At 51.1% G+C, this 23,701-nt stretch overlaps 1 protein-coding gene across 2 annotated transcripts in view; it reads right to left on the reverse strand.

Annotated features, from left to right (window-relative positions):
- Positions 1 to 233: 233 nt before the first annotated feature.
- tmtc3 (transmembrane O-mannosyltransferase targeting cadherins 3) overlaps positions 234 to 23,701 on the reverse strand; it is a 44,214-nt gene continuing 20,746 nt past the window's right edge. The window contains exons 14-16 of one of the 2 annotated variants that reach the window (XM_068312562.1): positions 21,972 to 22,721; positions 12,343 to 12,388; positions 234 to 608 (exon numbers count right to left, since the gene is read on the reverse strand). In XM_068312562.1, coding sequence (XP_068168663.1) covers positions 527 to 608; positions 12,343 to 12,388; positions 21,972 to 22,721 — 878 coding nt within the window. In that variant the 3' untranslated portion in view covers positions 234 to 526. Of the gene's footprint in view, positions 609 to 12,342; positions 12,389 to 20,559; positions 22,722 to 23,701 lie in introns of those variants that run through there. The other variant, XM_068312563.1, reaches the window with a different exon arrangement.

Genomic DNA, 23,701 nt, shown 5'->3' on the forward strand with positions numbered 1-23,701 from the left:
TTCCCTCAAGACACCAGGGAGGCACCCTCCAACATGCAGGAGCAAAGGTAACCCCTAATCAATGACTGACGGACAAGGTGAGTCATTCTCTTTCCACAAATACAGTTTTATTGAATAAAATTAATTTGAATTACAATTTTAATACATTTAATACAGTACAATTATAATAATAATTTAATATAATTTAATATCAATAATTTAATACATTTTAATTTTAATACAATTTTGTACAATTAATTTGAATTACAATTTCAGTAAACATCATTTATCAGTCCGGAGGAAGTCACTGAAATAAAGAAAAGCCACTAGCAGCCGGAAGAGAAGTTCTGATCATGGCAGAACAACATCAGGCCAGAAGCATGAGATCCAGAGGTCGGGGGTCACCGCTGCAGATGAGCTTCAGCTGCAGGCGACGCCAAGATGCCACGGTCCGGAAAGTCTGTCCCAGATGCATGCTGGGACAGCGGACTGAGTGATAAAGTCAGTTCTTCACCTCGTGTTCAGGAACATCTGTGCTGAGGACGGATTAGAGGAGCCCACGTTCTGATTGGCCGGCGGTGGTTGGAGAGGACGGAGCCGACATCCCATGGGGGCCAAACGATAATAAGCTGCAGCCAAGATAAACACAGGTGATTGACGAGGAGCCGAGAGGCAACGCGGCGAGAGACGTGACCACTTCAGCTGACGTGAACATCAGGAGGAACATTGTCTACAAGCCGGAGAGGTCAGCAGAACATTCCTCCCCCACCTCCTCTAGATTTGCTTCTAGAGACCTCCTGATGAGGACCATTATCCCGTCAGAGATGCGCAGTGAGGCCAGAGCTTTAAGTGCTAAATGAGCGCTAACAGTGTTCTGGAGACGTGGTCCCGTTGCCGCGGTAATGTGTTCAGATCTTCACTCCTGGCGGTGCAGGGCCGGGTTCTGGAAGGGTTGATTAAATTTTGAGGATCGTCCTGCAGATGCAGCATTAAAGACATTTGATCTGCTGGAGATGAAGGCAGGAAGCGAGTCGTCATCAAATAAAACCAGTAAAACCAGTAACGTGATCGCTATAACGGAGACACGCTCCTTCGCCTTCGAACCAAAGCGTCTTGGTCAACGGCGTCCAGGCAGGAGAAAGGCTGAGTGCAAGTACTGAAGTAATCTATTACTTTAATCAGGGCTGCTTCAGTCCTGACAGACTAGACAGTTTAAGACATGGATCTCTTAAATCACTTGTGTCAAACTCAAGGCCCGGGGGCCAAATGTGGCCCTCCACATCATTTAATGTGGCCCATGAGAGCAAAAAAGGTCAGAGCGTCTAAAAATAAATAGATCAAAAGTGTGTTTTGACCAAAACTACATTTCCCACAATGCAGTACTTCAGCCCATTTTAACTCTGACTAAACGTTGTGAACAAAGTTAACGTCCTAACTTGTGTCTGATGTTATTTTTCTTTATTGATTGATAGTTTGATCCTTGATTGATGGAGTTCTGTGGGTTTAATAACCTGACAAATGAAAAGGATTTATGTTAGAACAGAGAAACAAACAAACATGTTTTTTCTGTCTAACTGTAATGTTTGGAACTAGAATCAGTCAGAAATTCAGTTATTTAACATTAAGGAGTAGTTACATTTAGTTACATTACACTGAGTTACATTTAGTTACATTTATTAGTTACATTAAGGAGTAGTTACATTTAGTTACATTACACTGAGTTACATTTAGTTACATTTATTAGTTACATTAAGGAGTAGTTACATTTAGTTACATTACACTGAGTTACATTTAGTTACATTTATTAGTTACATTAAGGAGTAGTTACATTTAGTTACATTACACTGAGTTACATTTAGTTACATTTATTAGTTACATTAAGGAGTAGTTACATTTAGTTACATTACACTGAGTTACATTTAGTTACATTTATTAGTTACATTAAGGAGTAGTTACATTTAGTTACATTACACTGAGTTACATTTAGTTACATTTATTAGTTACATTAAGGAGTAGTTACATTTAGTTACATTACACTGAGTTACATTTAGTTACATTTATTAGTTACATTAAGGAGTAGTTACATTTAGTTACATTACACTGAGTTACATTTAGTTACATTTATTAGTTACATTAAGGAGTAGTTACATTTAGTTACATTACACTGAGTTACATTTAGTTACATTTATTAGTTACATTAAGGAGTAGTTACATTTAGTTACATTACACTGAGTTACATTTAGTTACATTACATTGAGTTACATTAAGGAGTAGTTACATTTAGTTTGATTACATTGAGTTACATTTAGTTACATTTATTAGTTACATCTGGCCCTTTGTGGACAGCCATTATGATGTGGCCCTCAGTGAAACTGCGTTTGACCCCCCCATCTTAGATCTTTACCTCAACGCTAACATGAACCAAACCTCACAAAGAAGCACCAGGACAAGAACTCTCTTGAAGTCATGGTGTGTAGACTCGGTTGCCTACGGTTACGACCGAGAGCATCGCAGGAAGACAGGAAGTGTCTGCCGTGGAGCATCTGGATGATGGAAGGAGGACAGACTCCTCTGACACCTGAAGAAAGTCCAGTGCCTGGCAGAAGTACCATGAACTCCAACTGACACCCCAACAAGGTCAGGGGTCAAGCTGGGCTATAAATAGATTGACCAACCTCTGAACATATCAGCGCCGTCCCGAAACGGAGAGCAAACGGCACAACTGCAAAACCTACCAAGACACGGCCGTCCACCTGAAGCTGGTGGACGGAGACAGAACCGAGAGGCTCAGGAGGACTCCGGAGAACCGCAGAGATCCACAGATCCGGATCTCTTTGTCCCATTTGCTGGAATCCATGTGGAAACTTGTTGGGAGTCTGGGAAAGACCTGAGACCAGGTGTTAGACCAATCCAGACCCTAATCCAGTCAATCTGTGGCGACATCTGAAAGCTGCCCGTTTTGAACATCATCGTGTTCCACTTCTTGGTCTTTCACATAAAACTCCAACAAAACATACTAGTTTGGTCGTAACGTGACAAATGTGGAAACGTTCTGGGAGCAGTGGTGATGGTCGGAGCCATGTGCTCCCAGGAACCAACGCCTCCTGATTTCTGCTCCGATTCTGTTCACGCTCAGAAGCAGCTCCTCATTGGAGGACGCTTGATTAGAACAAGAATGTCTTTGTCTTTGGCGCATGAGTGAGACCTCTCTGTTCTCTTCGACTGACTCATGACTCAGGTATCTTTCACACGTCAACATTTCCTCATGTGATGCAGATCCCATCATGCTTCGCTGTTGTTGGAGATCACATGATGGTGAGCGCTCATCTGAAAGCCCATCTATCAACACAGGGTGGAACATTTACAGAAAGCATCGCCAAGATAAGCATGTTAAAAAAACATGCGCTATCTGATCAAACAGCTGACTCAGCGCTGCGTTCATAAATTATTGAATTTTTAAAAATTGGTAACTGACGAATCGGTTCTTGATTGAACGGAATGAACGAGTAGCGCTGATATTGATTTGCTCCGCATGATCTCGATCCATCTGTTGGGTCAGGATCTAAATTCGCCCAATCGTTGACGTCCTGGACTCTCGCCCCTCCATCACGACAGACGCCTCCTAGAGGTTAAGGTGAACATCATCATCATCACTGGTGGCCTCTGGTTCAGAACCACTTCTTCAGGAAACAGCCATGACTTCATGTAACCCTTTAATTAGCCGGGTCCCGTTGTGTCCGACGGGCTGAGGCTACACCAGATGGATGAGATGTTTGGAAAGGGAGTTGACCCCTGGAGGACGTGTCCAGTCCTCCTCACTTCAGTGATGAGGAGGAGAAACAGATGAAGCTTCATCTGATGAAAGGTAAACACCATAAATACTGCACTGACCCCCCCCCCCAATGCGCTGAGGATGGATGACACCCTACCCTACCCCACGTGGGTTAGAGTTCACGCAGCTTTACTAAGCCCTGACCTCAGATGTTCTCCTGGTGTGAGCCCAGAACATCCAGCTTTAAATGAGGGCTTGTTTCACCAGAGGTCACATGACTCCCTTCTTAAAGGGGCCGCTCCGGCCTCGGTCACATGACTCCCTTCTTAAAGGGGCCGCTCCGGCCGCTAACACAGAACACGTTAGCGTTAAACTGAAACTCCCACGCTAGCAGACCCAACCAGAAACAAACGGTGTGACGTCACGAGGACACTGCTAATAAAGTTGATTCAAACTGGACTCCCCTTTATTGTTCTAGTCAGAATAAAACAGTGTGATGCTGGTCGTGTGGTTTGATTCTGTTGGATTTACCCTCCACACCTTACTCAGTGCTCACCCAATGGCTGAGGCTCGTCGCCGTCATGTGACGTCTTCATCACTAAGAGGACCCCCCCGTCTGGTCCAATCAGCTGGTTCCGTCAGAACCCACCAATCATGTTCTCCTCAGGCAGGAGAACCGCTGAGTCAGGCCAGAACCGCAGTCACCCCCCCTTCAGGCAACTATGTAGCATGAAGGATGTAAACCTGTGAGGAGTGACCCACCCCCCCCCGATGACCTCCCCTTCCCTCCCCATCCATCGTCATCCGTCTCCTCTCATCCCACACATGGAGAGGACATCACTCATGTCCTTCAGAACCCCTCGATGATGAACACCAGCAGCCCCCGACGGGGGTCACTGATCTCCACCACAGTCTGGAAAGGCTTTCTAAACCTTTTGCATCTGCCTGGAGACACCCCCCCCCCCCTGTCAGTCGGATGAACTTTGTCGAATTTTTCAAGCTTGAAATTCTCAAAATAAAGTTTGAATCACCAGAAGAACCAGAAGATGTTCCTCCGGTCTGAGAGCACTCAGGAGATCCAACATGGAGATGAACCCAACCTGCACTGCTGGGATCTCCAGACCTCTGCTCTACGTCAAACCCTTCAGCCCCAGGGGCCCCGAGGGGCTGCAGGGGCCCCCCAGGAGGAGTTCTGTCCAGTTGGTTCCATTAGGACACCGGGCGTCACCCCACCGGCGCTGATCTGCTGATCTTCACGGCTCCACTCGTCTGACACGTGGAGATCTGACCGGCCAGGAAACACTGCTGTTGCCTAGGTAACGCAATGTCGTCTTTGATTCTTGTTTTGTAGCTGAATTCCAAACAGGAGCTGTAATTCCGTGAACGGTGCGGGGGGAGTCGCTCGGGGGGCGTCCAGTGACTCCAGTTGTGTTCCATTCCACCAACAACTCTGTTCATTCATGGTGCCCCCCCACCCCCCAAGGAAAGGCCAAGCCACAAATAAATCCTCACTGAAAGGGAAGATAGTATGCATCCATCCCATGATTCCAGACCGCCGTGAAATTTATTGGATTCTTCTTCACTGAGCTCCTTCTCAGCAGCTTTCACAGAAATCCTCCTCGTGTCTGATCAGAGCATCCATCCACCTTCCTGTCGCCAAGGCGACGCAACGCCTTCCACTTCCTAAGGAAGCGTTTCCTGCTGGTCGGACTGGTCGGATCTTCTCCCCATATCTGACAGATCAGAACCATCAAAAACCCAAGTCTGACATCTGAGGATAAACGAAGATCTGTCTCGATTGGTTTGGAGGAAGTTCAGCCAACGTTTCACTCTTTCCACGCTTTGACTCATCGAACTGGGTTTTTACACGAGGACAATACACTTTAATAAACAAAGTTGCAGAGTTGATGTTACCTCCAGAAAGCAGTCTGTCTGTAATACCTGTAGTAATATCTGTAGTAATCTTCTCCTCTGGGCTTTTCCCTTCAGGGGTCTCCACAGCCAATCAGTGTCCTCCATCTAACCCTGTCTTCTCATCCTCTTCTCTCACACCAACTACCTTCATGTCCTCCTTCACTACATCCATAAACCTCCTCTTTGGTCTTCCTCTAGGCCTCCTGCCTGGCAGTTCAGAACTCAGCATCCTTCTACCAATATATTCACTATCTCTCCTCTGGACATGTCCAAACCATCTCAGTCTGGCCTCTCTGACTTTATCTCCAGAACCTCTAACATGTGCTGTCCCTCTGATGTACTCATTCCTGATCCTATCCTTCCTGGTCACTCCCAGAGAGAACCTCAGCATTATCTGTAGTAATACCTGCAGTAATACCTGCAGTAATACCTGCAGTAATACCTGTAGTAATACCTGCAGTAATACCTGCAGTAATACCTGCAGTAATACCTGCAGTAATACCTGCAGTAATACCTGCAGTAATACCTGCAGTAATACATGCAGTAATACCTGCAGTAATACCTGCAGTAATACCTGCAGTAATACCTGAAGTAATACCTGCAGTAATACCTGCAGTAATACCTGCAGTAATACCTGCAGTAATACCTGCAGTAATACCTGCAGTAATACCTGCAGTAATACCTGCAGTAATACCTGCAGTAATACCTGTAGTAATACCTGTCTCTATTTCTGCACTAACTTGTAATTGTTTTTTATTTATTGTCACTTGACAGTATTAATACTACTCGCTCGTCCCACCAGCCCAGGCCTACATGCAGGCTTACCTCTGGTAGGCATAACATTTACATACATGCAACACGCCACAAAACAACATGCTAACATCTTGACAGGAAGTTTTATCCCAAATCCACAGTAACATCCAAACACACCGTTTCTCTTTTTATTTCTATTGGCAGCAGCGAACACATGACCATCAGAACCATCAAACGGCGTTCACATCTAGCTGCTAGCTCTTAGCTGCTAGCTCTTAGCTGCTAGCTCTTAGCTGCTAGCTCTTAGCTGCTAGCTCTTAGCTGCTAGCTCTTAGCTGCTAGCTCTTAGCTGCTAGCTCTTAGCTGCTAGCTCTTAGCTGCTAGCTCTTAGCTGCTAGCTCTTAGCTGCTAGCTCTTAGCTGTTAGCTGCTAGCGTTTCTGCACAAAATATGACCCCCCAAAAAAAGAAAAGCCGTTCTATTTTAAAGAGGCGTCTTGTGACCGTGTTCAGCTAAATCCATGAATTATAAATAAATGTGCAATGAGGAAATGAATGAATGCGGGTGTGAAACACGTGTGTGCATTCTGTGTTAATGCATTTAGACGTGAACCATGTTCTCAACGGTGGAAGCACGGGGGGGGGGTCCCAGTGAATAAACGGGGGTTTTCAACCGCAAAGAAGAGGCTTTCTCATTGGCCGGAGCGAACACACGACTGTTTGTCCCTGTCCTTGCCTCATTAAACATGGTTTCTCCACAGCGTTCATCTGTCATCAGCCTCACAGTGAGCAGAGTGGAGTCACCTGCTGGTCTCCATGAGGCTCCGCCTCCAGGTGGGAGAAGGTGTGACGGCGCCGACATGTCACCGATGGATGAACTGTGGATGGAGCGGGTGAAGGAGGTGTGGGTTTGGATTAGTGAGCATAAACCAATCCTAATCCATCCCGGGGTGATAAACAGAATCAGAACACATCCTTGTTTCCGCAGCGACAGCCAGAAGACGGCGTAACGCCGCTGTGAGTCATCGCTCAGCAAACAGCAGACAGGAATTCCTTTCCCTCCTTAAATTGCATTGTAGTGTATAATTTAGTACTTAGCTTTTACTTTGGGAAACTACTACCTGTTAACCTCCATTACTATCACTGCAGTAAGAGGTCAACCAGCTGCCTAAGCAGGTCTTTACCTGTCCTGTGGGTTTTTGCTTCTCTCAGCGTCGTCTTCAAGGTGCCGTCGCCGGTCCCGGAATGTGAGGCTGTGGTTTTGAGCAGCAAAATAACAGGGTAGTAAATTAGCCTCTAATAAAGGAGCTGCTCATTTATTGTAGGCCAGTTAGCCCCAAAGGAAACCTGTACACACATTGGTCCTGATGGTTTATCTCCACCCACCAGCTTTGAAGAACATCAAGTGCTGGCAGGTTCAGAATAATGCTGTTCAGCTCTGGAAGCCTTCAGACAGAACTGAGGGAATAATTTAAGGCTAATGAGGAGCTCGAGTCTTAAAGACGGTTCGTTTAAGTCGTTTACGTCGTGTTCACGTCGCTGACGGCCCCCCAGACGCGGGGGCGCCAACTCCGTCCACCTTGTTCATCTCTAGGGATCCAACCTGAAAATCAGACAGATTTAAATGCTCATGCTTGAACATTTAAATCTGCCCTTTGACCTCTGAGGGTTGTCCCACATGAACAGATAAGGGGAGTTCATCGGCTGTCTGACTCCAGGACGTCTGGATGGTCGCGGCGTCGCCCTCCTCACACCTGATGACGACTTCCTGACCTGGACGGGGAGACGCTTCACGCCTCATCGATGCCGGTTCTCAGAACGTCTTCCGTGACGTTTCCTGTTCTTTATGCTTCATTCTGGTTCACAGAATGTTTCAGAATTCAATGAAAGTATTTTATAAGATAATTTGTAGAATAAGACAGAATAAATGGGTTTTCTGTCACTGGAGGCTCCTTCAGGTCTTCCTCGTAGCGCTGAACTCACTCCAACCGTTCCCTTCTGACCTGTTTTTAGTCGACTTTTATTCCTTAAACATGTCAACATTTTCTGTTGTGCTGAATTTTTGGGAAGTCAGTTTGATTTCTATTTAAGTGTCTGATGGCCCATCTCTTTGAATAAAGCTGACCTTCATGTTCTCCGTCTAATTGCTGTGACGGTTTTTATTGGAATTATTTACCTCTGATTAACCGCCCCAAAGAACGTCCTCTGGAACCAATCCCATTTCCTTTGGCGCAATTTGAGGAACAATTAGGGCTCCAGAATGATTCGATTTCCCAGAAGCGTCTGTGGATCAACAGACAATTATCTACTACTGGGGTTAATAGTTAATGAAGGTAACATGAAGGTTCTCAGAGGGAAGTGACTCACATCCTCCTGGTAGAACCGCTAATCCCAACCGTCAAGTGAGATCTCAACTATCTAATCTCTGTAATTCATAAGGATTATAATAATAATATCAACCAAAGGCGGGGTTTGACTGTTCAAAGGACTACAGTGAAGCCACGCCCAGTTTGTCAGCAAGCCTATCAGAGCAGGATAGATAGATAGATAGATAGATAGATAGATAGATAGATAGATAGATAGATAGATAGATAGATAGATAGATAGATAGATAGATAGATAGATAGATAGATAGATAGATAGATAGATAGATACTTTATTAATCCTGGAGGAATGGATTTAATCTGTTAATCTCATTGTTAGAAGGTGTGAGGTGTGTACTCCAAACACACTCCAAACACACTTTAAGCACGTGTGACAATAGTGACGGGATTATTTAGGAATCACACACACACACACACACACACACACACACACACACACACACACAGTTACTATAGCGTCTTTACTCCTGTATTCCTGTGGTTTTTCACATTGGGGTATTTTAATCAATCTGTGTGATTGATTCTGATCAATGAATCCAATCCTAGATTTCCTCTGGAGGAAACGATCACGTGTCCCAAAGCGACGGCCTGTTTCACACGTTAGTGGTTTGGCGTTTTATTTTGAAAGCGCATTTCCCATTTCCCCTCCTGAACGTCTGTCCAGCTGGTGTCACCTGTGCCTCGTTTGTCTGGCTGATTTCACCTGTGCCTCGTTACTTCCTGTCAGTCTGCACTGCCTGCAGAGACCCGCTGAGGACCTGGTGTCCACGTGACCTTCAGTCTCTGTGGGTGTCGACCTTGTGATGACCTGGCGACCAGCCCGGGGTGTCCACCTCTGTCAGTCCATGACAGGGTTCTGTTTGTCATCCCTTCAGGCGGACGGATTAGCGGGGTGACCCGGTGCCTCTGAGCCCCCCGCTGGCGTGTTCTTCCCCTGGCATGTTGGTCCGTTTGACGTGTCTGGAGGCGGTTCCACACGTGTCGTGGGTTACAGGTGAAGATGAGTCACACCTGTTGGACCAACATCTCCACCACTCCTGCTCCGTCCCAACTGTCATCCCATCAGATCAAACTGACTCGGTTGCTGAACGCCCCCCCCGATGAGTCTAATCTCGTCGCTGACGGGTCGTCTCACATTTCACCTCCAAGCAGCTTCAACTCGTCTCATTTTGACTTTTTCATTTTAGCGACGTGGATCCTTTAACCAGAGCCGACCCGTGTCTCCTTATTCAGACTAGCACTGATAGCTCCATAAAATAGTCTGTGCACACGCGTGCTCTTCACGTGTGCATCCTGGCTCTATTTAACACGCATGTTTGTTCGCCCACATCTAATCCAGCCCCAGAGTTTCCTCCTGCATTAATTCATGATTAATTAGCTGGATCGGTTCACCTCAGACCAGGAAGAACCTTCAAACTCAACCCAGAAGCCTCCTGCAGTGAGGGGACACGCCGCCCACTGCGCCCCCTACTGGACACTTCTACACACGTTTTCCTGACTGCCTGAAGGCACACGCATGGATGACAAGCTAATATCACGACTTCACTCAGCGCAGCAGCTTCAGGATTTGAACCGCGGTCACCTGGACGTCCACAGGTGTGGTGGGACTCATCCCAACAAGCAGAGGAGCTGCGTTGTCTGAACAAGCCATGCGTGAGTCCCTGAGGTAGCAACAAACCGGACGCCAGCGATCGATGGTCCCCCAAAAAGAGCTAACGACACCGCCGTCACTGAACACCTCACACAGGTGAGGCCACAGGTACAGGTAAAGCCTGAGGGCATCCAGATGAGCCACACTGTGGATGCAGCCAATCCTAAAGCAGCAGCAGGCTAGCTGGAGAAAAGACCAATGAAAGAGTCGAAGGCTGAAAGTATTAAAAATACCCCAGGGTAGTTTCATGGACACCACGACAGGGGTAAAGCTTTTCATCTGAGGTACCTCAGGAAATCCAGCTCCCCCCACTGATAGATTGACCTTTTGGAGAAGTCGGGACCGTCAATCAAATGTTGGGTTGGTAGGAGAACCAGTCAGGGACTGGTTTTAAACCACAGGTCCAGCAATAGACGGAGGATTGGTAGAATAGAGCTCTAACCGTTCTGTAGAGCTCGAACCCTTCTGTAGAGCTCGAACCCTTCTGTAGGGCTCTAACCCTTCTGTAGGGCTCCAACCCTTCTGTAGGGCTCCAACCCTTCTGTAGGGCTCCAACCCTTCTGTAGGGCTCCAACCCTTCTGTAGGGCTCCAACCCTTCTGTAGGGCTCCAACCCTTCTGTAGGGCTCTAACCCTTCTGTAGGGCTCTAACCCTTCTGTAGGGCTCCAACCCTTCTGTAGGGCTCCAACCCTTCTGTAGGGCTCCAACCCTTCTGTAGGGCTCTAACCCTTCTGTAGGGCTCTAACCCTTCTGTAGGGCTCTAACCCTTCTGTAGGGCTCTAATGGAGCTGCTTGCCCAGCCTGATGTTCCGGTTTGCCACAGAGATACAGTATAAAGGGACATCCGGTCCTTAAACGGCCATTGGAGTCACACAACACGTTAGCGTCACACAACACGTTAGCGTCACACAACACGTTAGCGTCACACAACACGTTAGCGTCACACAACACGTTAGCGTCACACAACACATTAGCGTCACACAACACGTTAGCGTCACACAACACGTTAGCGTCACACAACACCTTCCTGCGCAGCAACAACTCCGTTTGGTTCGCAGCCCGTTTGAAGTGAGAAGAGGAATTCTGATGTGTCAAAGGTCAAGTCCTCCGCTTACTGTGACTTACAAAACATGCTTTATGCCACATCCTAAGAAATCATGCTCTAATAATGGTGAGAGGTCAAAGGTCATCATCACAGCAGCATTATTTTCATTCACCACAATCAGCCAACCAGACCCTGAGGAAAGATTGTAAAAAAACTCTTATTGTTTCACTCAGATCTTAAAGTGGGACGGGTCTAAAATCATGTGGGCGTGTCTCCGGAGCGGCGCTGAACTGTCGGCGCGACACAACTTTTATTCCACTTGATTGTTTGTCTTGTAAAAACAACAGGATAGAAATCCAAGGCAGGAAACCGACCGGCGGTTCTTGTTATTGGTTTGGAATCATTCGGATAATTTGATCATCAGTAATCTAATAGGAACATATGTGTGTCCTAAAAACAGGCCTCAGAAGCACCAAATCCATCAGGGAACGTCCATAAAACCACATTTCTGAGAAACCAGTTTTAAATAAGTAACCTTTAAAAGCATGCTTTGCATTACAGACCTAATTTAATTTTGTTAAACCTCTTGTTCTTCTTAATAAGATATTGCAGAGCTACATTTAACCAGCGGCGCGTCGCGGCGATGCTTTCACCACAGGCCAGCAGAGACACGAGACTCTATTTAAACACCAGGACCACCTCACCAGCGTAAGAATCCCCAGAATGCACCAGCACCGCCGCAGCCGCGTCACATCAATGCTACCAAGACAAGCTAGCAGTTAGCATCGCTGCCACCGCAGCCGCGTCACAACAATGCTACCAAGACAAGGAGTAAACGTGACTTACTATGAGTGGGAAAAATGAGGCTGAGTCCAGTCCATGGAGGAATCCACTGGAATGAGAAGAACAAAAGGAGTCTTTAGGTTCTTTGTGTCGATGTGGACGAACACGATCATGATTTTCGTTTTCTTTCTCTTTTCTTGTATTGATTTACGACACTGGGACCGCAGCCCGGCGGCGTCGGACCGCTTTGACATGAATAACCTTCAGGAACTCTGATTCCATTTCTGTCGGCTCAAAGCAAAGCGGCGTCGTCACGGAAACACGACCCGACATCCTGCTCTGAAGTGGTTCTAACCGTTCTGGCGTAAACACACCTCACCACCGCGGGTACGCGTTGCTACAAACATGTGGTCACACGCTTCATCGTAATTGGTGGATGATGAATCAGTTTCAGCCTCACGTTCCTGCGATGCACAAATGATATTCAGGCTGAAACGGACTTTCAAACGGGGGGGGGGGTTTGTGTCGATTCTCTCACGGCGCCGACAAGACGCTTGTCTTCACGCCGCCGCGTGAAGGTCAGCACCTCAGGTGGGACCGCACCGACACCCGGGTGGGACATTCAGCTTTAAAGAGGGCGGGGTGAGGAGTCAGGTTTGCTCAGGGACTTAAAAGTGGTCCAGCTTCAGGGGGGCTGAATGATCCTCTGTGTGCGTCCAGGAGACGCCTCGTCCAGGGGCCACCAAAGGCCCCCAGGGGCCCAAGAGGTCACACCGGCAACCACTGTTTGGAACGGGACGCCGGCCCCTACAGCAGAACCCGGGTCCACCAGCAGAACCCGGGTCCACCAGCAGAACCCGGGTCCACCAGCAGAACCCGGGTCCACCTGGACGGTGTCATGTGACACGATTTGTATTCACTCAGTGATAAAACGTGAATGTGAGTGGATCAGTGTGGAACAGATCTTTACTGGGGGGTCAGTTATTTAAGGTGGGGCAGATAAGGGTGATATTTACCCGTCCAGGTCCGTCTCCAGACGCCCCTTCAGGAGGTCGTGTCGACGCGTCTCCATCATCAAAACCTTCTTCCTTACAGCTCAAGTGTTCCACGACCCCTCTGCTCAGTGGAGGTCTGGGTGTTAACCCCCCCAGGAATGTCACCCCGGGTGGGGTGGTCGTCTGACAGGGAAGCGGTCTTTAAATCCACAGTCCTCCAGTCCCACCTGCTTTCAGGATGTGATCAGGATCTCCTCCACCTCCAGAAGCCGTCCAGGGCCTCCAGCTGAGCCCCCCCCCCTGTGGGGCATCAGTGGTTGGTTTCTGTCTGCCTGTAGAGGAGCTCTGATCAGCTGGATGTCCTGAACACACTCAGGTGTGTCACTGCCACGCCCGCTGCCCCCAGGTGACCTCCATTCCACTAATTGGAACCCAGCCAATCGGACCAATGTTGAAATCAGTCACTCTGGGGGGCGGGGCCATTGATACCAACACTTGTTTCACACTTTTAATATGTTTTATGAATATATTTGACTTTTACGTGTTATTAATTGACAGTTGTGAACACTCTACAGGTGTGTGCATGTCGGGTCAGGCTCCAGCCCTTATTCTAGTCAGAGGTGAGTGTTTGTCAGGCAGCGATCACTGATTCCTTCAGACGCGGCGCTTCATCGCGAGCCAACACCTGTGTGTCGCTCAGGCTCTGAACTCGTCAGGCAGGTAATTATCCACACAGCAGCACCGACGGCTGACTTCAATCGGGGGGGGGGGGGGTCAACACCCAAGTCGCGGTGGGAAGTCCAACCCGGAACTAGAAGTTAGTCGACGGCCAACCGAAGGATCTGATTGGAGGAACCCAACGGGGCAGTCAGGGACTGAAACATCCTGTGACACCCCTGCATTCAACATTTGACCCCGACCTACTTTCACCTACTTTCTCCAGAATTTGCACCCTAACAGTTACAAAAGTGATAAGTTGACCCAGTTTTCCAAAGGTCAAGGTCATCGTCTCATCTCCATCCCCTGGGTAATGTGCTGTTGTTCATCTGTCTATCTGAACGGCTGTGGGGGTATTCGGCGGCCCCCACAGACAACAGGACTCTGACACGTTGAACTGAATGAACTGGAGCACTAAGTGACCCGTCAGAGGGTGATTACACTAATGCCCCCGGGGCTTAGGACCAGCAAATCCCCGCATCAAGGCTGTGAAATGCTGCTGGAAGCCGAACCACACGGATTAATACCAGGGGGGGGTTTGGGAACAAAAGGCTCCACCATTAGCAGTTAGCAGTCACAGGAAGTGGTCCTGAAGATGGACTCATCTGGATGACCCCCCCCCCCCAACCTGGACGGAGTCCAAGGCAGCAGCTTTGATGGGAATTCTCTCTGACCGGAAGAGAAGAGCTTCTGTGGTGGAAACTTGATCTCAGATGGGAACGGAACAACGCCCCCCCACCAGCACCACCAGCCCCCCCTCTACAGCAGAGGCACTTCTTCCTGGAGCCCAAGAGAGAAGATCATGTGTGAAGAAGCTCACGTCTGATTGGTGGACAGAAGGCAGCGAAGAGTTTCTAACGACAGAGATGTTCCATCAGGAGGGTGTGAGCCCAGAGGGTGGTGTTCCATTCAGAAACACCCCCAGCTCAGGACGAGCACCTCTTCCATCAGCGGCTGGAACCAGCGTTCAGCGATGACAGCCGGACGTCTGCAGCTGTTTCTACGGAAACGTTCCATCAGAGTGAAGCGTCCGGCAGGACCCTCCCCCTGGCTCTGATTGGTGCTCTACATCCAGGTGGTTCCAGACTGGACCTTCTTCTCCGGGGGGGCTCAGGCGGCCTGTTCACAAGATGCTCACCATGAGGTCGCTGGGTGGGCGGGGCCAGACCTTCAGGTGGTCCCCATCGTCCCCAGCAGGACTCTGAGGGGAGACAGGAAGTGGACCCCCCCCCAACGGCATTAATGTCATTTTTGATATTTTACCTCATTTGAGATGAAGATGCCAGAGACAGTGAGGGTGGGGGGGCAGATTTTATCAGTCCGATGGAAACCCTAATTTGACCCATGGACTAAAATGTACCCGGTGGGGGGGTCATGGCTTTGAACAGGCGGCGGCAACTGAACCGCTGAAGGTGGGTCATTACACAGGTATGTACGACACGCCGTAAACCCCCCCGTGGAGATAACATCTACCATTATTACCTCCCACAAGACTATAACCCCTCCTGCCCCCTTTCACCCAGACGTCTGTCCTGTCCGGTCACTTCCTGTCCAGTCACTTCCTGTCCAGTCACTTCCTGTCCAGTCACTTCCTGTCCACCAGATTGTCCAGTGTTGCAGCGCCTGATGAAACATGGTATTCCTTCAGGTGATTTCTTTAATGTCTTCTGTTCCGGCCTCAGAACTCATGAATATTCATGATGTCCCTGAGAGAAAACAAACTGACTTGAAAAGTTTTCTGATTTGGTCTCATCAAACGCGTCTCTTCCTCCATCAGGAACAACCAGAACCTGGAGAAACTTTTGTTTTTCACACTTCTGATGTTTACAGTAAGTCTTCGTTCACGTGATTCTCAGAAAGTCAAAAGGAAATACCCAGAATGCAAAGTGCTTGAAGGGAAACGCAACACTTCAACTGCTGTCCTCTGGCAAGAAGGAAGAAGGCCTCTGACAATCACAGCAGACTTGTGTAAGAGACGCCCGAGGCCGAGCGATCTGTCACACACACACACACACACACACACACACACACACACACACACACACACACACACACGGAGCTGACAGATCCATCTTGGCTCGCGTCGCCCTGGTGACAGGTTTCCTCTTGACAGGTTTCCTCCTGATTTGCTGGGACGTGTCTGATCACTTTTAATTGTGATATTAAAAAGGTGAGATTAAGTCAGAATGAATCGTTCTCAGAGACGACTCATCAATCAATCAATCAATCAATCAATACGACCGGAGAGACGGGATCAGAATGGAACGGTGAGGCTTTGATGTCTGATCAGGAGGAAAACCCATCAAAGTTATCAATTTAACGTGTCGGTCCTCTGACGTGTCGGTCCTCTGACGTGTCGGTCCTCTGACGTGTCGGTCCTGACGTGTCGGTCCTGACGTGTCGGTCCTGACGTGTCGGTCCTGACGTGTCGGTCCTCTGACGTGTCGGTCCTCTGACGTGTCGGTCCTCTGACGTGTCGGTCCTGACGTGTCGGTCCTCTGACGTGTCGGTCCTCTGACGTGTCGGTCCTGACGTGTCGGTCCTCTGACGTGTCGGTCCTCTGACGTGTCGGTCCTCTGACGTGTCGGTCCTGACGTGTCGGTCCTCTGACGTGTCGGTCCTCTGACGTGTCGGTCCTCTGACGTGTCGGTCCTGACGTGTCGGTCCTCTGACGTGTCGGTCCTCTGACGTGTCGGTCCTCTGACGTGTCGGTCCTCTGACGTGTCGGTCCTCTGACGTGTCGGTCCTGACGTGTCGGTCCTCTGACGTGTCGGTCCTCTGACGTGTCGGTCCTGACGTGTCGGTCCTCTGACGTGTCGGTCCTCTGACGTGTCGGTCCTCTGACGTGTCGGTCCTGACGTGTCGGTCCTCTGACGTGTCGGTCCTCTGACGTGTCGGTCCTCTGACGTGTCGGTCCTCTGACGTGTTGGTCCTGACGTGTCGGTCCTCTGACGTGTCGGTCCTCTGACGTGTCGGTCCTGACGTGTCGGTCCTGACGTGTCGGTCCTCTGACGTGTCGGTCCTCTGACGTGTCGGTCCTCTGACGTGTCGGTCCTCTGACGTATCGGTCCTGACGTGTCGGTCCTGACGTGTCGGTCCTGACGTGTCGGTCCTCTGACGTGTCGGTCCTGACGTGTCGGTCCTCTGACGTGTCGGTCCTCCGACGTGTCGGTCCTCCGACGTGTCGGTCCTCCGACGTGTCGGTCCTCTGACGTGTCGGTCCTCCGACGTGTCGGTCCTCTGACGTGTCGGTCCTCTGACGTGTCGGTCCTCTGACGTGTCGGTCCTGACGTGTCGGTCCTCTGACGTGTCGGTCCTGACGTGTCGGTCCTCTGACGTGTCGGTCCTGACGTGTCGGTCCTCTGACGTGTCGGTCCTGACGTGTCGGTCCTCTGACGTGTCGGTCCTCTGACGTGTCGGTCCTGACGTGTCGGTCCTGACGTGTCGGTCCTGACGTGTCGGTCCTGACGTGTCGGTCCTCTGACGTGTTGGTCCTGACGTGTCGGTCCTCTGACGTGTCGGTCCTGACGTGTCGGTCCTGACGTGTCGGTCCTGACGTGTCGGTCCTCTGACGTGTCGGTCCTCTGACGTGTCGGTCCTGACGTGTCGGTCCTGACGTGTCGGTCCTGACGTGTCGGTCCTGACGTGTCGGTCCTCTGACGTGTTGGTCCTGACGTGTCGGTCCTCTGACGTGTCGGTCCTGACGTGTCGGTCCTGACGTGTCGGTCCTGACGTGTCGGTCCTCTGACGTGTCGGTCCTGACGTGTCGGTCCTCTGACGTGTCGGTCCTCTGACGTGTCGGTCCTGACGTGTCGGTCCTCTGACGTGTCGGTCCTCTGACGTGTCGGTCCTGACGTGTCGGTCCTCTGACGTGTCGGTCCTCTGACGTGTCGGTCCTGACGTGTCGGTCCTGACGTGTCGGTCCTCTGACGTGTCGGTCCTCTGACGTGTCGGTCCTCTGACGTGTCGGTCCTCTGACGTATCGGTCCTGACGTGTCGGTCCTGACGTGTCGGTCCTGACGTGTCGGTCCTCTGACGTGTCGGTCCTGACGTGTCGGTCCTCCGACGTGTCGGTCCTCCGACGTGTCGGTCCTCCGACGTGTCGGTCCTCTGACGTGTCGGTCCTCCGACGTGTCGGTCCTCCGACGTGTCGGTCCTCTGACGTGTCGGTCCTGACGTGTTGGTCCTCTGACGTGTCGGTCCTCTGACGTGTCGGTCCTGACGTGTTGGTCCTCTGACGTGTCGGTCCTGACGTGTCGGTCCTGACGTGTCGGTCCTGACGTGTCGGTCCTGACGTGTCGGTCCTCTGACGTGTTGGTCCTGACGTGTCGGTCCTCTGACGTGTCGGTCCTGACGTGTCGGTCCTGACGTGTCGGTCCTGACGTGTCGGTCCTCTGACGTGTCGGTCCTGACGTGTCGGTCCTCTGACGTGTCGGTCCTCTGACGTGTCGGTCCTGACGTGTCGGTCCTCTGACGTGTCGGTCCTCTGACGTGTCGGTCCTGACGTGTCGGTCCTCTGACGTGTCGGTCCTCTGACGTGTCGGTCCTGACGTGTCGGTCCTGACGTGTCGGTCCTCTGACGTGTCGGTCCTCTGACGTGTCGGTCCTCTGACGTGTCGGTCCTCTGACGTATCGGTCCTGACGTGTCGGTCCTGACGTGTCGGTCCTGACGTGTCGGTCCTCTGACGTGTCGGTCCTGACGTGTCGGTCCTCCGACGTGTCGGTCCTCCGACGTGTCGGTCCTCCGACGTGTCGGTCCTCTGACGTGTCGGTCCTCCGACGTGTCGGTCCTCCGACGTGTCGGTCCTCTGACGTGTCGGTCCTGACGTGTTGGTCCTCTGACGTGTCGGTCCTCTGACGTGTCGGTCCTCTGACGTGTCGGTCCTGACGTGTCGGTCCTCTGACGTGTCGGTCCTGACGTGTCGGTCCTCTGACGTGTCGGTCCTCTGACGTGTCGGTCCTGACGTGTCGGTCCTCTGACGTGTCGGTCCTCTGACGTGTCGGTCCTGACGTGTCGGTCCTCTGACGTGTCGGTCCTCTGACGTGTCGGTCCTGACGTGTCGGTCCTGACGTGTCGGTCCTCTGACGTGTCGGTCCTCTGACGTGTCGGTCCTCTGACGTGTCGGTCCTCTGACGTATCGGTCCTGACGTGTCGGTCCTGACGTGTCGGTCCTGACGTGTCGGTCCTCTGACGTGTCGGTCCTGACGTGTCGGTCCTCCGACGTGTCGGTCCTCCGACGTGTCGGTCCTCCGACGTGTCGGTCCTCTGACGTGTCGGTCCTCCGACGTGTCGGTCCTCCGACGTGTCGGTCCTCTGACGTGTCGGTCCTGACGTGTCGGTCCTCTGACGTGTCGGTCCTCTGACGTGTCGGTCCTGACGTGTTGGTCCTCTGACGTGTCGGTCCTGACGTGTCGGTCCTGACGTGTCGGTCCTGACGTGTCGGTCCTGACGTGTCGGTCCTCTGACGTGTTGGTCCTGACGTGTCGGTCCTCTGACGTGTCGGTCCTGACGTGTCGGTCCTGACGTGTCGGTCCTGACGTGTCGGTCCTCTGACGTGTCGGTCCTGACGTGTCGGTCCTCTGACGTGTCGGTCCTCTGACGTGTCGGTCCTGACGTGTCGGTCCTCTGACGTGTCGGTCCTCTGACGTGTCGGTCCTGACGTGTCGGTCCTCTGACGTGTCGGTCCTCTGACGTGTCGGTCCTGACGTGTCGGTCCTGACGTGTCGGTCCTCTGACGTGTCGGTCCTCTGACGTGTCGGTCCTCTGACGTGTCGGTCCTCTGACGTATCGGTCCTGACGTGTCGGTCCTGACGTGTCGGTCCTGACGTGTCGGTCCTCTGACGTGTCGGTCCTGACGTGTCGGTCCTCCGACGTGTCGGTCCTCCGACGTGTCGGTCCTCCGACGTGTCGGTCCTCTGACGTGTCGGTCCTCCGACGTGTCGGTCCTCCGACGTGTCGGTCCTCTGACGTGTCGGTCCTGACGTGTTGGTCCTCTGACGTGTCGGTCCTCTGACGTGTCGGTCCTCTGACGTGTCGGTCCTGACGTGTCGGTCCTCTGACGTGTCGGTCCTGACGTGTCGGTCCTCCTGATGTCTGATGGTCAGATTTCTTTTTTGTGTTTATAAAAACATCCATCAGCTGGTTTCCAGTTTGGGAGGGTTTTGCTGGTTTCTGGTCCGCCTCCGTCTGTCGGTCATGTTAGCGTGATGAAACACAGAATCATGTGTGTGGACCTCGATGGACTGATGTCCTAAATGTGATCACGTTATTAATGTGAAGACGTTTGGCGTGTTGGGCTGAAGGGGACTCACCTCCGTGACCTCCGGTCAGACGGACCAAGAAATGCACTTTTCCTCCTCCTCCTGCCAGCAGGGGGGCAGTTTCCGACCTGTCGTCATGGTGACGCATTCACGCACAACACAGACACCATGCATGCAGTTCTGCAGCAGAGGAACAGGATTGACTGACAGACGCCACTTGAGTATCATCTCAGTTTATTCAATACCCCTAAACCCCCCCACCATCATTACCCCCCCCATCAATACCCCCCATCACCACCACCCCCCCCATCAGGGGCTGACGCATAAAAAATCTGATTGTATACAAAAAAATATCAGTTGGCAAAATAATGAAACAGAAATTATTGCAACATGGAGTCATGAGGAAACATGATTCAGTGATTCACACGTTAACACTGATCTACTGGGGGCCACACACACACACACACACACACACACACACACACACACACACACACACACACACTGAGGCCAAACCAGGTACCGTGACTTTAAACATACCGTTAGCGGTGCGTTAGAACCGGTACAGCATTTAAAATAAATAACGCTGGATAGTCTTTAAATGTCGGGACTCAAACGTACGTTAACTATAGGTCTAATGCATAGAGAAGCACCTCTGACCCCCAGCAGGACGCTCACAGGAGACCTGCCACTTCCTGTTCCAGTCGTTTGTGGGGTTTGATGTGAGCGGGGGAATGCGACGCTTTTCTGCTTCAGATGCTGTTAAACCTTCAAACAAAGACAGAGTGAGAGCAGCTCCAGAGCAGGACAGGGGGGGGTCCGCTTCCTGCAGAAGATGAACATTTGCTCTGAAACTTGAAATCGTTTCATAAATGAGGAACACATGAAGGCATCTGGCTGGATGGAGGGTGTGGGGGGGCCAACACGTATGTTAGGGCTTCTATACCAGAAACAGCTGTGAATGTGTGTGTGCAGCATCAGGCCTGGAGATGTGAGGGTCATGTGACACGGGGAGTGAGGTCATCACCCTCACGCGGCGTCGCTACGGGAACAGGAAGCATCGAGACGAGTGGAGACACAGACGGGACGTTATTCTGGGGTGGATGTGGGGTTTAAGGCGTGTCCTGTCATTGCTGCTCATATCATCCCGCCTTGAGGAAACCTGGGGGGGCGTGTCACTTCCTGTCATTGTCCGCCGAACAATCAAACAAAAACACCGAGGAGTCAGAAAGAATCCAGTGATCAACAACGACTACGCAAAGTATTTATAACGCCGCCGACGTGAGATCACATCCGCTCTGCAGCGCACGCACGCACACGCGCGCACACACACACACACACACACACACACACACACACACACTATATGCTTGAAGTAGCTCCTCCCACGTCGGCGTTGTGCTTGTCGTTAGTGTTTCCCTTCTTTACATGATTAGTGTTGAAGCAGCGGCGCCGCAAACAGGAAACAATAACGACTGATTACACACACACACTCACACACTCACACACTCACACACAGACACACACACACACACACACTCACACACAGACACACACACACACACTCACACACACACACACACACGTTCCCAGAGCCTAGTAGTCCAGCTGTAGACGACCTCAGTCAGTCGCTGCTCAGTAAGCGCTCGATCTCCTCCAGCCTCCTGAGGGCCGCCGCCCGTTTCTGCTCGATGTCTTTCATCTGTTTGGTGGACTTACCCCGAGTCCGCCCCTCAGCCCGGCCGCCTCCCAGAGGCTCCGATTGGTCCACACCTTCCTGGCGCTCTGCGGAGGATTTCCTCACATTCTTCTCCTCCTCGGCCCCCCCGGTGACCATAACGGCCCCCCTCCCTTCCTCCTCTGGCCCCTCCTCGCTCGCCCTCTCCACCGTTTCCTCTCCCGCTGCCCCCACCGACGCCAGCGGCTGCCCGGCGGCGCTCATGGCGGCCATCTTGCCGCGCACGATGCTGAGGTGGCGACGCACGTACTCCTCTTGGGGGGCCAGCGCCAGCGTCTCCTCCAGGCAGCGCTCGGCGCGCGGCAGGTCGTGCTCCTCGAAGTAGACCACACACAGGTTGTGTTTGCCCTGCACGTTGGTGGGGTCGGCGCGCAGGATGCGCTGGAAGCACGCCTTGGCGCCACGCGTGTCCTTCTGGTGGTTCATCAGGATGTCGCCCTTCAGGATCAGCCCTTTGACGTGTTCCGGGTGGTGGCGCAGCAGCTCGTCCAGCACCGGCAGCGCGTCTCTCTCCCGCCGGGACTGCGAGTACAGCAGCGCCAGGTTGAACAGGGCGCTGCGGAACCCCTCCTGCAGGCTGATGGCCTTACGCATCCAGCGCTCCGCCGCCACATTCTCGTTGGCGTCCATCGCCAGCATGCCCAGGTTGAAGTAGCCGTTGGCGTCGTCAGGCTCCTCCTCCACGTAGGCCAGGAAGCGGCGGTTAGCCTCGGGCCAGAGTTTGGGCTCACCTGATGGAGGAGAGACACAGACAGGTGAGCGCACGAATGTAGTCATGTGACCGAGGCCGGAGCGGCCCCTTTAAGAAGGTAGTCATGTGACCGAGGCCGGAGCGGCCCCTTTAAGAAGGTAGTCATGTGACCGAGGCCGGAGCGGCCCCTCTAAGAAGGTAGTCATGTGACCGAGGCCGGAGCGGCCCCTCTAAGAAGGTAGTCATGTGACCGAGGCCGGAGCGGCCCCTTTAAGAATCTCCACAAGCGTCAGACTGACGGACAGGTACCATCCTAAAAGATAAAAAAGCTGGTTGTCATGGGAACGAGAAAGAATAAAGAAATGGAACTGATTCAAGAGATGTAAAGAAAATGAGACCAAAGGTTGAACGGCTGCACAACAGTAGAACCAATCAGAACAGAGTATTTAATAAAGTGACGATGTAAGACACACGTGTCAAACTCAAGGCCCGGGGGCCAAATGTGGCCCTCCACATCATGTGGCCCCTGAGAGCATAAAAGGTTCAAACAAATAGGTCAAAGTGTGCTTTGACCAAAACTACATTTCCCACAATGCAGTACTTCAGCTCATTTTAACTCTGACTAAACGTAGTGAACAAAGTTAACGTCCTAACTTGTGTCTGATGTTATTTTTCTTTATTGATTGATAGTTTGATCCTTGATTGATGGAGTTCTGTGGGTTTAATAACCTGACAAATGAAAAGGATTTATGTTAGAACAGAGAAACAAACAAACATGTTTTTTCTGTCTAACTGTAATGTTTGGAACTAGAATCAGTCAGAAATTCAGTTATTTAACATTAAGGAGTAGTTACATTTAGTTACATTACACTGAGTTACATTTAGTTACATTTATTAGTTACATTAAGGAGTAGTTACATTTAGTTACATTACACTGAGTTACATTTAGTTACATTTATTAGTTACATTAAGGAGTAGTTACATTTAGTTACATTACACTGAGTTACATTTAGTTACATT

The sequence above is a fragment of the Antennarius striatus genome, chromosome 4, assembly GCF_040054535.1.
Source record: "Antennarius striatus isolate MH-2024 chromosome 4, ASM4005453v1, whole genome shotgun sequence".
Classification (NCBI taxonomy): domain Eukaryota; kingdom Metazoa; phylum Chordata; class Actinopteri; order Lophiiformes; family Antennariidae; genus Antennarius; species Antennarius striatus.